The sequence below is a fragment of the Serinus canaria genome, chromosome 2 (genome assembly GCF_022539315.1).
Source record: "Serinus canaria isolate serCan28SL12 chromosome 2, serCan2020, whole genome shotgun sequence".
Classification (NCBI taxonomy): domain Eukaryota; kingdom Metazoa; phylum Chordata; class Aves; order Passeriformes; family Fringillidae; genus Serinus; species Serinus canaria.
Window position 1 is genome coordinate 140,411,017 of NC_066315.1, and position 13,841 is coordinate 140,424,857.

Sequence of the window (13,841 nt, forward strand, 5' to 3'; positions counted from 1 at the left end):
CACCTTTCTGCCTCAGGGCTGAGAAACAAGCCGGTGCCCCGCGCCTGTCCCTCGGCAGCCGGGCCGCAATCGGGGACATGACACAACTTCCCCCAGGGACAGCAAGTGCGTCTGGGAGTGCCAGGCCTGGGCAGTGCCCTCCAAAGCCACAGCTCCCGGACCGCCAGGGGGAAAAGGGTGGGCCATCATCATTCTGTGAAATCCCATCTGGCACCCAGACCCACGGACATGGGCAGATGTCTCTATTTTTGTCCACCTTCCTCACCATTCACAACTATTTTAACTGGCAATAAATTTCATCTTCTCCACTCAGGTCTGGTTTGCTCGTGACAATATCTAGTAAGTGATTTCTGTGTCTCTGTCTCAATCATTGAGCTTTTTCTTATGATTTTCTCCGCCATCCCACTGAGGAAGGAGAGATAAAAAGCAGCTGGCCAAGATCAGCCCACCACACCAGGGAAGAGCACAAAATTATCACCACGATGCAGCTTGAGAACAAGAATTTAAGCCTTGGGTGGAAGCCTTTTTATTCTGGTGAACCAGCACAACTCCCCTACAAAAGCACAACTCTACAAAAGATTTATGGATAATAGTTTTTCCCTTCCTTTCAGGCCAGTGATCCCACACCAGGAATGAGAAGAGACACACATGAGAAACTCAATGATTTCTCACAAAAGGAAGGGTAGACTTGCAGCAAAGAATATTTACTGAAACTGTTATTGATGGCATCTAAAGGCAAGAATAGGAACCCAGATTGCTGTATCTAATATTATAACTTGAGTATCAGCAGCCTTGACAGTTTTAAAATGTTCTCTCACTCTTTCTGCCAAGAAGTTATGATTCTTTTTTTCCTATTAGGCAAAAAGATGCTTACTTTATTAATTTATTTCCTTGCACCCCAATTCCCACATAGAAGGCTCATTTCATCTTCAAAAAACCCTTGACAGTGTTGTTTTAAGTGCTTTCATTTATCAGAAAGGCTTTGCAGCCCTATTACCAGCTCTTGCTGACACATCAAATATAAAGGCAGCAGTAACAGTCTGGAATTTTGTTCACAGCAACAGCCCATCTAAACTTCAGGGGCAGGGGGAAAGAGACAGGGCAGTACTCTTCAGTAAAGCAAATCCAGAATCTAATTCTGACTGTTTCAGCTAGAGAGGTAACAAAGAAAGGAACCAGGCGAGAGCAGTGCCTTTTTTATCTCAGGGTTATCAAACCAAGAGCTGCATGCCTTCCAGGAAAGTACTAACAATGACTAACTGCAAGGCTTCAATGAAATGGAAAAGAAAACAACTGCACAGACTACAGGAGTTAGAACTTCTCCACCTCAGTGTTGTTGTTCAGCTACGATAAGCTAAAAAGTTGAATCCCAAACACACAACAGTGTTACAGAGCTCCACACCCTAGTAACACATCCAAATGCCACAGACTGGTTTTGGAACAAAAATTTTAACTTGGCTTGTGCATGTGTCCTCCCACCCCTCTAAAGTAAATCATGCTAGAAACAAAAGATTTCTTTTTATATTTTACCAGATAACAGAATCACCAGGATTGTTATGAATGTCTCATTTCTGTGGCATTCACTACTCTACCTCCAAGTAGCAGAGAGACTTTATTGTGCTAAACACCACACAAGGTCACAGATGTTACACATAACAAATGGCACTCAGCAAGTATGGTTTGCACATAGAGACTACCACTTTTCCAGAATCCTTTAACAGACAAAACCAGAAAGAGAGGAGGGGAAGAGCACACGGAAAACAGTAACAGTCTGAGAGGAAAAAAAAAAAAAAAAAAAAAAAAAAAAAAAAAAAAAAGGAAGGAGGAAAAAAAAAAGAAAAAAGAAAGAGAAAAAAAAAAGAGGAAAAAAATGGTTGCAGTCACAGATATCTCAACACACTGGAAGACACAACAGTTGACAGGCAGTTTCCCTTCTCAGGTAACATTTGGCACTGGAAGTTTTTCCTATTTTCTAGAAGAATCAATAGTCAAATGGGTGAAAGAGCACTTGGCCAGCCATAACTGCAAAAGTTCAAAACTGCTACCAAATACTAATACATCCTCCTCTGTACAATCCACTCATTTAAACAAGTCCACATCTCACGGACACGACTGCCTAGACCCTTAACAAGTCACAAAAGGTCTTGCAACATGAAGGTGAGAACAGAATCAGCATCATCTTGCCTGAAGTTCATAATTGCTCTTCTCCATCCAAAAAACTCTGCTTGTTGGCTTTGCCTCTTTCTATTCTGAAAAGCATCAAGAGCCTGTCTCATGAATGTTCCTAAGCTGCATTTAAAGTCTCAAATCTTTCTACACACTGAAACAGGAATTTTGCTGGCAAGAGAAACTTCATTCTTTATAATGACATAAAGATGTACACAATATCTATTCCATTTCTCCTTTAGTTTTCAAATACACACATTCACAGAATGGCTTAAGTTAGAAGGGACATTTAACGACCATCTAGTCCAACCACCTGCCAGGAGCAGGAATAACTTTCACTAGATCAGGTTGTTCTAGCCCCATCCAGACTGAACATGAACACTTCCAGTGATGGAGAATCCACAACTTTTCTGCGTGACATTCTCCACTGTCTCACCGCCTTCACTGTAAATTAAATCAATTTGTGTCCAATCTAAATCTACCCTATCCACTCCCTATTTCTTATATTCAGAATGAGAACTCAGCCAAGTCCCAATACTGATTTCAAGAGCATTACCTGACGCCGTCCATCATCACTTTTCCAGTGGTGCAGAAGAAGAAACAATCAGTTTGGCTTCAGCAAAGAAGTTTCAGATTGCTCAACCCATACAACTGTAAGACCAGGTAACAGCCAACTCTGAAAGGCCAGGCAGCTTCCTTTCACTAGAGCTCTTTCAGGAAGAGTAACACATTTGTGTGGAGGTCTTGCAGAAATACCGCCACAAGACAAGCAAAGAGACCAGCTGAATTCCAAGTCCCATCTGTCTTTCTAAGCTGAAGATATTGCCAGGCATAGTGGAAGTTTGAGCTTAGCTCCATCAGCAAAAGGGGCTCTTAGCTTGTGCTGGGCCAGGAGTGAAAAGGCACCAGCAGCAAAAGACATGAACTTCACAGGATCTCACAGCAAGAAATGAACACACACATCACTGAACAGAGGAGCAGACAGGTACAGACTCAGGGTCTTAGAAATTATAGAGCATGCAGGTGAAAGTAAAAGCACATCAAAGATCAGAATAAGATGTCATTTAAGCAGTAACTATCCTTCAGGAAAGAAAGCAGGGGCAATTAAAATCACAGTCTTGTATACATTTACTTCCATTATTTCTGCCTCTTGTTTAGGGAATGGCAGGATTAGAAACTAGTTTCCCTCAGCATGCATAGTATAAACAGGCACGCCAGGCTTTGCTTTCCAAGGAAATACATTATCAGAACATTAAAAATTATGCAACAAAATGCTGCTGAAGACATCTCATATGCTATTAAAAAACCTGTTAACTGGGTATTTCTTCTATGTATCACAGAACCACACACTAAGTGTTTTCAAAACTGTTTAGTTTTTAGTTTAAATAGTACATTAGAACAATAAAGAAAACAGATAATGACATGAAAAAAATCAAGACTAAAATCCAGTCAGCAAAGTCCAGAAAAGGGTATTCACACCAGTGGGGTATAAAACCCAAACAACACCATCACAGATACCCATTTTTTCTACATTCTCAAACCACCTGAAGAGCTCTAAAGAATGCCCAATTCCCTTACCAGCAGCATTGAAATGCAACACTACTTTGCAAGAACACACATTTTTATTAGGTCTCACTAACCATCTAAAGGGGGAGGGTACCAAAGTCTGCTACCATTCTGTTGTCAGAGATCTGGAGTCTTTAATTTGAATTATAATAACGCCTGCAGTGCATTAGCCCATGCTTAAACATCCCCAGTGGAGGATACCAGTTGCTCTATGGTTGTGACTCCAATCTAGTACAACAAGGACCTGTGAAAACTCATCCTGGTTTACAAATCTAACACATGAGCCTCCTTCTTTGTCAATAGGGACCACATCAAATCTGTACTGTCCACAGCTCAGTTTCATGGTTTATAAGATGAAGAAACTCTGGTCCAAAGAAGCCACTTCATGGTTTAAGTCCAAGATTGGGTAATTAGCAAACAAAAGTTAGACTCATACTGTGAGAAAATACATCATGCATAAACAAACAGTCTCTCCTTCTCTAAACGTAGGAAGTTATTCAAAAGACATGGGGGGTGGTGGGAAACAACTAGCCACAGCATCTAGAGACCTTTTATCCCATGCCACATGAAAAAAGCTGGACATTAAGTAGTGTTCCAGAGGAAGCATTTAGTTCTACATTCTTCACTGCAGGTCTGAACAAGTCTGCAAGCCTGAATAGCAGATTTCTCCTCAGAGACTCATCAATACCGCCTTTCATCCATTCAATCATTAAGTGGCCACTGTACATACTCAGCAGCTATTTTCTAAACCCACAATATTTAAGCTGGTTTAAAATGAAGATAATTAAAATATCAGGAGGCAGTCAGTCAAGTTAATATCTACACAGGACAGCCCCAAGCCAACAGCCCTATGCTGGTAATGCCACCAACACCACTGGGGTCTCATCACTTCTTTCCAAGCAAGCAGGATTCCTATTTTCTGACCATCCACTCAACACAATCTCCATCCCACAAGCAGTCATAACAATCTCCAGGACCCAAACTACTAACAAGCACTTGAGTTGACCAGGAAAGTAAGTACTGGGAGAAAGGCAGCAGCCAGGTACCCGCGTTTTTAATGCTTATTGACCTTTGCCTCATGACAGACAGTGAAGTGCAAGTATGCTTATCACAGGCTACTTTCTTTCTATTTTACTCATCAGAAGATAAATAATCCCTGTCAAGCTCCAAATTAGACCCTTGGTTTGCTCACAGACAATGAGCATTCATGCGGTTTGCTCATGGATGGTACTGTTAGGAGACATCCCAAATACAGCTTTATTAACAAAAAATTCTAAATTATGCCTGTATACAGGCAGCTTCAGAGAAATTACAAAGCACAGACGTCACTTTTGTGGCAAAAAAAAAAAAAATACATCTCATGCTCGGGTGAGAAGCATGGTGGCAGTTTACGTGGAAGAAAGAGCGAGAACAAATGTGAACATTTCTGTACTATCAACCAAGTGTCTCTAGTTACACACTCATAAGCAGCATTTTACACACAACACAAGCTCATTCCTGCAAGAATGGTTTGTTAAAGGATGACTGTGCTCCAGCTAGCATCCTAGAATTCAAATCAATCAACTACGTATCACTTATGGTTGTTGACCAGAAGAGTGAAAAGTACAGAGCTCACAGAAAACCCCACAAGACACAAATTCCTCATGATCAAGCAGCTTATGGTTAAGATGTTCCAGTCAGGCTTCTCCACAAAAAACTGAGAGAGGTCCTGTAGTTTCAGTTACAGGAGAGGAGTTCAGGACACATCTGTTGAGAAATTATCAGTCAGCTTTAGATGTCATCTCTTCTGCCTGCAAACACCAGGTTATCACAGGGGTGAACAGCAACACGTCTTAATCAGCAAAAACAAAGTAGTGTGTACATGGAGATAGAAACCTATTATACTGGGAGCTTAAACAACATTCCCTCATTAACTCCATGTTGTAGATGCACCCAATTTCTTCTTGTCCTGGGGGGAGGGAGTAGAAGTCACTAAACCTGCAGCCATAGCTTGCCTTTCTGTAAAATGGGAGCCATTCTTTGGAGCTAAGTCACACAGAGAGCACTTTGAAGATGAAAGCTGCTATGGTCTTAGCCACAGAGCTACCAGACATTTTGTCTCCAATCCTTCCAAACATCTTGGCATTCAAGCTATCGCAGCCCAGCAGGAAGAAGTCAATCAATGTCCTGAAAGGTCAGCATAGATCCCAGCAAACAAAGCAGAGCTTGGCACCTTACAGTATCAAGGCAGACATCATTTTCAAATTGAAAATGTACCCTTGAAGAGGAAAAGGCATTTCTATATATGTAGCCTAAAGAGACTACCTTATTCTGAAGGGTAGCCTCTTTATGATACTGACTCAAACGTCTCTGTACTCATCTTTGCACACTCTGAAGTAGACCAAGAAGCTTTTTTTAGATATAGTTCTTATTTTGCTCCCTGTTTATCTTCAAGACCACATGGTCCTTGGGTAGACCACGAACCTTAAAAAATGTTCTACAGAACGTTTTTTTGAAAACACATAGACTGCTATGCTACAGAAGAGGCTGTTTACAGATTCACAAGTATACTCCATCACCTCTTGCAACTTCTGTATTTAAAAAAATAAAATTAGCTTCTCAGGTATTTTATAACAAAGATTTGGGTTCAGTTCATGCACACTCAGAACTCAGGAAGGAAGCAGCAACCTCCACTGAATATCACACTCTGTTAGGTATTAACCCACACTAAGCCCGTAATTACATGGAGTTCTCGTTCTCCAACATTTGTTCAGTCAATTGTGTTTCATGCAGCACTGCACAACTCCTTCCACACTTAGAACCTCACAAACCTTATTGTGCAGCTCTTGGTATCCTGCCAGGTTCAAAAGGAGTACTCTCAAGAGATATTAAAAACCCTTGTTCTGGGTATGTCACAGGATAAGCCAGCCAGGTTATGTAGCAAATGTTCAACAGCTGTATAAATTGTTAACACTCACACAAGAGTATTTGGATCAAAAAAGCATGCATCCCTAAAAAATAAACTACTTGTGACTAAGTATGTTCCCAGCTATGCCCTGTTGCTTGAACCTCAGTGTCTGGGCAGGCATGCAGAGGCTCTCTTCTTACACCATCTTTCAGCGTTTGCTGCATGCCAATACCCCCCCCCCCCCTTCAAGATGTTCACAGAAAGATACTGCAGCTGCCTGGAAAAGGCAAGAATTTCAGTGTACACAAGCCAACTGCCCAAGCAAGCAGGTTGTTGGGAGGCAGAGGGATAAGAAATCAGAGCAGCCAGCTATGCTCCAAATGCCTTGGTGGTAAAACCTTTGAGGAACAAAATAAACGGGAAGAAAAGCTCCAAATTAACTCGTTTCAGACTTTTTGTGAAGGGGAAGAAATACCAGTTTGCTTGGTTTGAAAGAGATACTTGTCCTAAAGACTGCTGTATAAGGGACATGCAACATGGCACGTGTGCTTCCAAGCCTGGACCCATCTGTCTGCTGCACAGAAAATCACAAAATGCTTTGGGTTGGAAGGGCCTTACAGATATCTGCTCTAACCACCCTGCCATGGGCAGAGACACCCATCCACTAGACCAGGCTGCTCAGGGCTCCTTCCAATCTGCCCTTGAACTGATCCAGGGAGAGCCAACCACAACTTCTCTGGGAAATCTGTTCTCAACACACAGTTAAAAAATTATTGTATTTAATCTAACCCTGCCCTCTTGACTGAAGCCATCTTCCCTTGTCCTGTCACTACATGCCCTTGTCAAAAGTCCTTCTCCAACTCTCTTGCAGACCCCTTTTGGTATGCAAGGTGCAATAAGGTCTCCCTGGTTCACACAGCCCCACCTCTCAAATCTGTCAAAGTCCCTCTGGATGGCATTGCTCCCCTCCAGCATGGTGACTGCACCACCCAGCTGGATGACATCATCAAACCTGATGAGGAACACTCAATCCCACTGTCAATGTCACCAACAAAGATGTTAAACAGTACATGACACATTTGTTTTTCCTTACAGTAGTTATCATCCTTAGCAGCTGGATTGAAGCTAACCCTTAAAATCATCCAACTGAACATTCCTAATTTCCACAGAGATCTCAAGCTTCAAATAAAGCACAGCTGGGGAAGAGCTGCTGCACTAGGACATGTCACGGTAAAATAAATTTGCCCAGGTTCTCTGGTACATGTGTGCTGTTCCCTGGATTAACATACACATTGAGAACTTGCAGCTGTTCTTGCTGTAGTAACTGTCTCAGCAGTTCTATTTGTTCCACCAAATACTTTTTACTCAGTTTAAATTATTTGTGTGAATATTACAAGGCCATCCCTTGTAAGCAAACAGGGCTACTTAACAAAGAACTCTCAATCCTTGATGTGGCCACCCCAGTCCCAACTTCTACAAAAGCAAGTTAAAATGCTGCCTCTCATGGATCACCTTCTAAAAGCAGGTAAGAGGCTGCAAAAAACATAAATGTTTCTCATGCCCACAGGTTCATGTCTCTCTTTTCTGCTTCAACCAAGAGTTTTGCATAGCTGAAAGAAAAGGTGCACCACTGCCTAGTCCAAGAGTCCCAGCACCTCCTCTAGAGTATCACAGTAGAGGTTACTGCCAGAAGCAAAAAGATTATTTTATTGTGCTTTCAGCTAAACAAATATAAATAATGCACACACACATATAATAAAAACTCACCTGACTGTTGGGAGCCCTGTTTCAGGACAATACCCGCACATCCCTCATATGCAGGGAGATGACTGAGACTAACTGGTAATACATACCTGACCCATAAAAATTTAGTAAATCCTCTGACTTGCTATAAATGAAATCACAGACAACCTGTGTTCATCCAACTGCTCATTACTCATCTTCCTCCCATGCCCAGCCCACAGGTGTCAGGTGCCGTACATACACAGAAAGCCCCTGCTCTGTCAAAACACATGCTGGCAGAAGAGGCAAGACAAATAAAGAGAATGCTAAAAGCCAAAGAAACACCATCAAGCAAGTGATGAACCACAAACACAGCCAATTTCAATGTTTTCAGAGGTGGTGTTTTTTTTTTCTTCAGGATAGCAGAGAACAATATGATTAAAAGGAATGTAAAATCAACTCAGAAGGAAAAGAAGCATTAAAGAAGATCTGCTCTGCATGAGAAGACAAGTTCTTTTGAAACCCATCTGCAACAGGCCCTCCCAAAAATTAACTGCGATGATTTGCTTTGCACTAGAAGAGATACTGAAATTAACAGCACATTACAGCATCTCATTTCTCAATTGCAAGAAATGAGTTACAAACCATTCAGATCAAATACTCCCTTCCCACAGGGAGCTACAGAAAATTTGCTGCATTCAAAAACAAGTCACACAGCATCTGCACGTAGCACACAGGACTACTCCACCGAGGGGACATTTTAATTTTGTTTTTATAAACTTTCATTGCTTTGGAAAAGATCTTGCATAAGAGTGTAACTAACTGTAAGTGCCACATGCTTAGTGATTATCATAGGAAACATCAGGGCTGTGACAATGGATCAAAATAAGGATGGGATGGGCACACACACTCCCACCTTTATGATTCTTTAATCAGGTCCTGAAACCTCAAAGCACAGAAATCCAATTCTAGAGCACAACAGCTAAGTTCAGTTCCCACTGTGGACTTGACACAAACAACCCTGTCATCATGTACACCACCATATTACTCAACAAATCTGACCCTTGTTTGGCATGGAAAAAATGGACTTCCCTTGTCAGGGGACTGAAGTTCCAGATGTTCTGTTCAGCCTGGAGGAGACTGAGGGGTGACCTCACTGCAGTCTACAGCTTCCTCATGAGGGGAAGTGGAGAGGCATCTCTGTTCTCTGGTGACCAGTGCCAGGACCCAAGGGACAGCATGAAACTGTGTCAGGGGAGGTTTAGCATGGGTATCAGGAAAAGTTTCTTCACCCAGGGGTGTTTGGGTACTAGGACAGGCTCCCCAGGGAAGTGGTCACAGCACCAAACCTGACAGATTTCAAGAAGCATTTGGACAAAGCACTCTAGCATACAGTGGGGCTGTTGGGGTGTCCTGTGCATTGCTAAGAGCTGGATTCAATGATCCTTGTGAGCCCCTTCCACCTCAAAATAGTCTGTGACTCTGATGTACAATAATGTGCAGTACAAACGGGATGTTTATTAACTGTTCTTACATTCACTCAGTAACATAATTTCTCAAAATCACTTAGCGTTATGTTGAGCTGTTTTGGAGCAGGTTTTGTTGAATATTAGACACAAAAATATTTTTGATAGAGGGTGGAGAGAAATTTGGGGTTTATGGAGAAAACATTAAATGCCATTTAAGATACCTCAGCCAGTGAGACACAATCTTGCTGTCAAAAAATGTGATGTGTTAGTCACAATGACATATATTGCCCATATGAAGTTTCAAATCTAACTCAGTATATGGAGACAAATAGAAACAATCACATTGCTCAGAATTGTAATTCCAGTTCCTGCAACCTTGTCGGAACCAGGCAGAGCTCAAAATTAACAACAGGTACACCTGAGCCAGTTCTGTGTTACTGTGAACAAAGAGAAAAATCAGTCTGCATGTACTATGTCTTCATCACCTCAGCTGCAGCACCCATCTGCATCCACTGGCAAGACTTCAGAAAAAATGAAGCTGTTGATTAGCGCTACCATCTTTATAACAAAGTTTAAGGTAGAGCAATACATATGATAAAAGAACCTGTGAACCACTTGGTTAAAAAAAGGCGGATGCTGCATCAAATCCCTCAGCACTGCAGGGCATGTGGGGCCTTGATCACAGCCTGTGATGAGAAATAGGCAGGGAGAGAGCACTTGGGGATGCGTGGGCAGACCCCTACACAACATCTCCGAGATCCTGCCAGAAGCCTGCCCACACAGATCTGACTACATGAAACAGCACTTAAAATGCTAATTTTCACTTTACTACTAAAGGTATGATTAGTTGAAAGGTTCTGGTTAACAATCAAAAAAAATAGCTACTTTTCCTTAGAAATTGTTGCTCTCCTTTGCGCAGAATTCACAAAGAATCCTAGTGCATATCAGTAGTACAGCATCAGCTGCATCAAATCGAACTACAGGTAAAAATTCTTTGTTCTACTCATGCTAAATAATGAGCACATTTTTTTAACCATATCCACCACCATGCTGCTAAATATCTGCAGCGATTCCTTCCAAACCTCCCCCTTCAGTAATTGCCACTTCACAAAACAGGTTCCACTACTATGGAGCATTAAGAAAAAAACATTCACACCTGTGCCCATCTCCATACACTCATGTCAACATGTTTTCTGATGAACAGCATTCCCATGCAAGTAGCAATGTGTAGAAGAAAAAAAAAAAATGAATCCACACAGAGGCCCACTGGCTTAAGAGCAAGAAAAACCAAATGCATCACTTATGAAAAGAAGGAAAGAATAAACATACTCTGTGTCCCTCTGTGATGAAACCCAAAACCACACTTCATCTGGAACAGAACATCTCCTGCCTGTTCCCTGCACTGATCACTAAAACAATTCCAGGATTTGTGTTCGTTTCCTGCTTTTGGGGGGGTTTCTTTTATTTTAAAGTGCAGTCATTATTAAAAATCCAAGGAGGCTGAGAGCTTGAGGACCACCACTGCCAGGTCTGCAGCATTGTCTTGACAGATAAACACAGACTCCCCCTCCTCTCTGCAACCTGCCTGCTCTCGACAAGCCATGCTTTTAATTAAATGTCTCCTAAGATCTGCTGAGAGGAACGTGCATATGAACATTTGCCAAAAAACAACTTCTAGTGCAAACAGCTTCTTCACCCTCCCCAAAAAATACACTAGAAGCCATTCACCTCTGCCAAGCTCCCTCCCAGAGCAGACCATGTCCTCCAATACTACCTGGCAGCTCTTTCTCCCGCAGCCCTCGCTGCTCACCAGCCCCGCATGAATTAAAACACCCAGAGAAATCCCATGCCCTAGCTGGGAAAAGCACAGCGTGCATGGTTGCCGCCTTTAAATTACGGCAGTCCCCATTATCTGACACGTCCCTCAACATCTCCTGACAACTGCATCCTTCCCAGTCGGCCCTGGCAGGAAGACAAGCTGCCCTTGTCCAGGGGAACACTGCAGTATTCTGCAGTACGGCCGTGTGCCGGAGGCTGGGCGCCTCCAGCCCTGGGGTTTGGGGGAGACACGACGGGCAGAACACAGGAACGCTTTTACGCTATTTACTTCCACGAGAGAAGGGTGGGAGGCACCCGCTCACCCAAAGAAAACCCTGCAGAAGTGCCCTTGGCTGCCAAGGATAGAGCGGGAGCGCCTCTCTCAAAGGGACCTTTTGGCAGAGTCGGGATCAGCACACTCAGGTTTCTGGTGGCTGGTGGAGAGACCGCCGCACTTGAAACCTTTGCATCCATTCACAGAAAGAAGGAAATGCCACCTCCACGAGCATATACAGCGCGAAAATAACACCACACTGAGCTGCAATTTTATTCCAGGGACACATCAACTTCTGAGCATCTCCAGGCAGAGATTTTTTTCCATCGCGCCCATCAGCTCGGCACCGAAATGCTCACACTGCCCTTCCGAGCCCCACCCCACGGCTGACATGCTCCGTGCCCGGCTCCTCCGCACCACGCTCCCGCCCCGCTGCATTCATTCTGCTACCGATCTGACAGCCCACACCAGGCGATAAAAAAAGGAGAATAAAAATATTTGTAAAATAAAGAGGAAAATTGCTGACCCTGGTGCAAGGTAACAGCTTGCATGTTTGAGTAAGACAAATAGAGAAAGAGGGAAGGAGGAGGGAGAGACAGGTAGTATCCTGCAACCAACTCGCAAGCCACAAACCCTGGGTGTGAAGCCAGGAGCCCCTCTGCCAGGCCGGTCCTGCCGGCGGGAACGCGGACCCAGCCCCGGGGCAGCGTCCCCCCGGCGCCGCGGGGAGGTCGCGCCGCCACCAGCCCCCGATGCGGCTGCACCGCCCGGGGCGAAGTTTCTCCGGGGCAGGTGGGAAGACGCTTCCCCTCCCCTGTGCTCCCCCACACACCTCAGCCTCTTACCTTCATGTCGCTTATGATGGTCTGGAAGAGCCCTCCGAGCGCACTACATTCCTTCTCTATCACAGCCTCCATTTTCCTGGCTGGAGCTCACAGGAGGAGCAGGATTTCACCGCTACCGCTGCAACTGCACTGCTCAGCTGGAGGAAAATCAGACACCCCGAGCTCCCACCTCACCCAAAAAAAAAAAAAAAAAAAAAAAAAAAAAAAAAAAGGAGGGGGCGAAGGGGCAAACAAGCTGATGTAGGCAAGGAGAGGAAAAAAAATACAGCCCAACACACCTGAACCCCTGTCTGCCTGCACCTCTACAAGGGGATAATATCCAGCGCTACTGGCGCCTCTCTCCTACACGCACCTCCCCGGCACCCGGGCACTCAGCACCGAGCGGGCACTAGGAGCCCATGCGGGAGCAGCCACAGGCCCCATCTCTGCGCATCGCGGCCCCGGCCCCCCGCGCCTCCCGGCACGGCAGCGCTCAGGGCAGCGGGCGCCCGCGGCGCTGGGCGAAGCGCAACCCGAAAAAACAAGGGGAGAAAAGATCGGTGTCTAAAAAACTGATGGAGCGTCAAGCTGGTTCTCGTGGAGCAGCCTGGAGGGGGTCTCTGGCAACCCCAGCGTACCAGACCACAGCCGAAGCACCCAACCCACTGCCTGCCCTCTCCGGGAACAGCCCGCTCCACCCGCTCGTGCCGCTCCCGCGGCGGCAGCGCCCGCCCCCGCCCGGCCCCGCGCCCAGCGCCCCGCCCGCCCCGCCGCGTCACCAGCGCGGCCGCCTATTGGCCTCGCGCGGCCGGTGGGCCGGAGGCCGCGGGTTCGCGCCCCGCTGCCGCCGGGGCGGCCCCGAGGACTCCGCTGAACCCGGTCCTGTTCCCGTGCTTCAGGGCAGACACTGACTTGCGTGTTTAGCATTCGGCGAAGAAACTGTTTTATTCTGGTGACATTTGCCGAAATGGCCCGAGTTCGGCTGTTTCTGGTGACAAGTGTCTGCCTGAGCCCCCCGATACCGAGCTGAGAGGCCTCGCAAAGCTGCAGCCTGGGGAGCGCAGCCGGCAGCAGCTGTGAGGCTGCTCATTCATCCTCTCCCACAAATGCCAGAC

The 13,841-nt window shown here is 45.0% G+C and overlaps 1 protein-coding gene across 10 annotated transcripts in view; it reads right to left on the reverse strand.

Annotated features, from left to right (window-relative positions):
• The window catches only part of MTSS1 (MTSS I-BAR domain containing 1), a 125,483-nt gene extending 112,281 nt beyond the window's left edge, over positions 1 to 13,202 (reverse strand). For 2 of the 10 annotated variants that reach the window (XM_030228411.2, XM_050971702.1), the window contains exons 1-2: positions 13,026 to 13,202; positions 12,748 to 12,884 (exon numbers count right to left, since the gene is read on the reverse strand). In XM_030228411.2, the coding sequence (XP_030084271.1) occupies positions 12,748 to 12,819 (72 nt within the window). In that variant the 5' untranslated portion in view covers positions 12,820 to 12,884; positions 13,026 to 13,202. The remainder of the gene's footprint in view (positions 1 to 12,747; positions 12,885 to 13,025) is intronic. The other 8 variants (XM_030228375.2, XM_018913828.3, XM_030228422.2 and 5 more) reach the window with 5 other exon arrangements.
• Between the last annotated feature and the right edge of the window lie 639 nt (positions 13,203 to 13,841).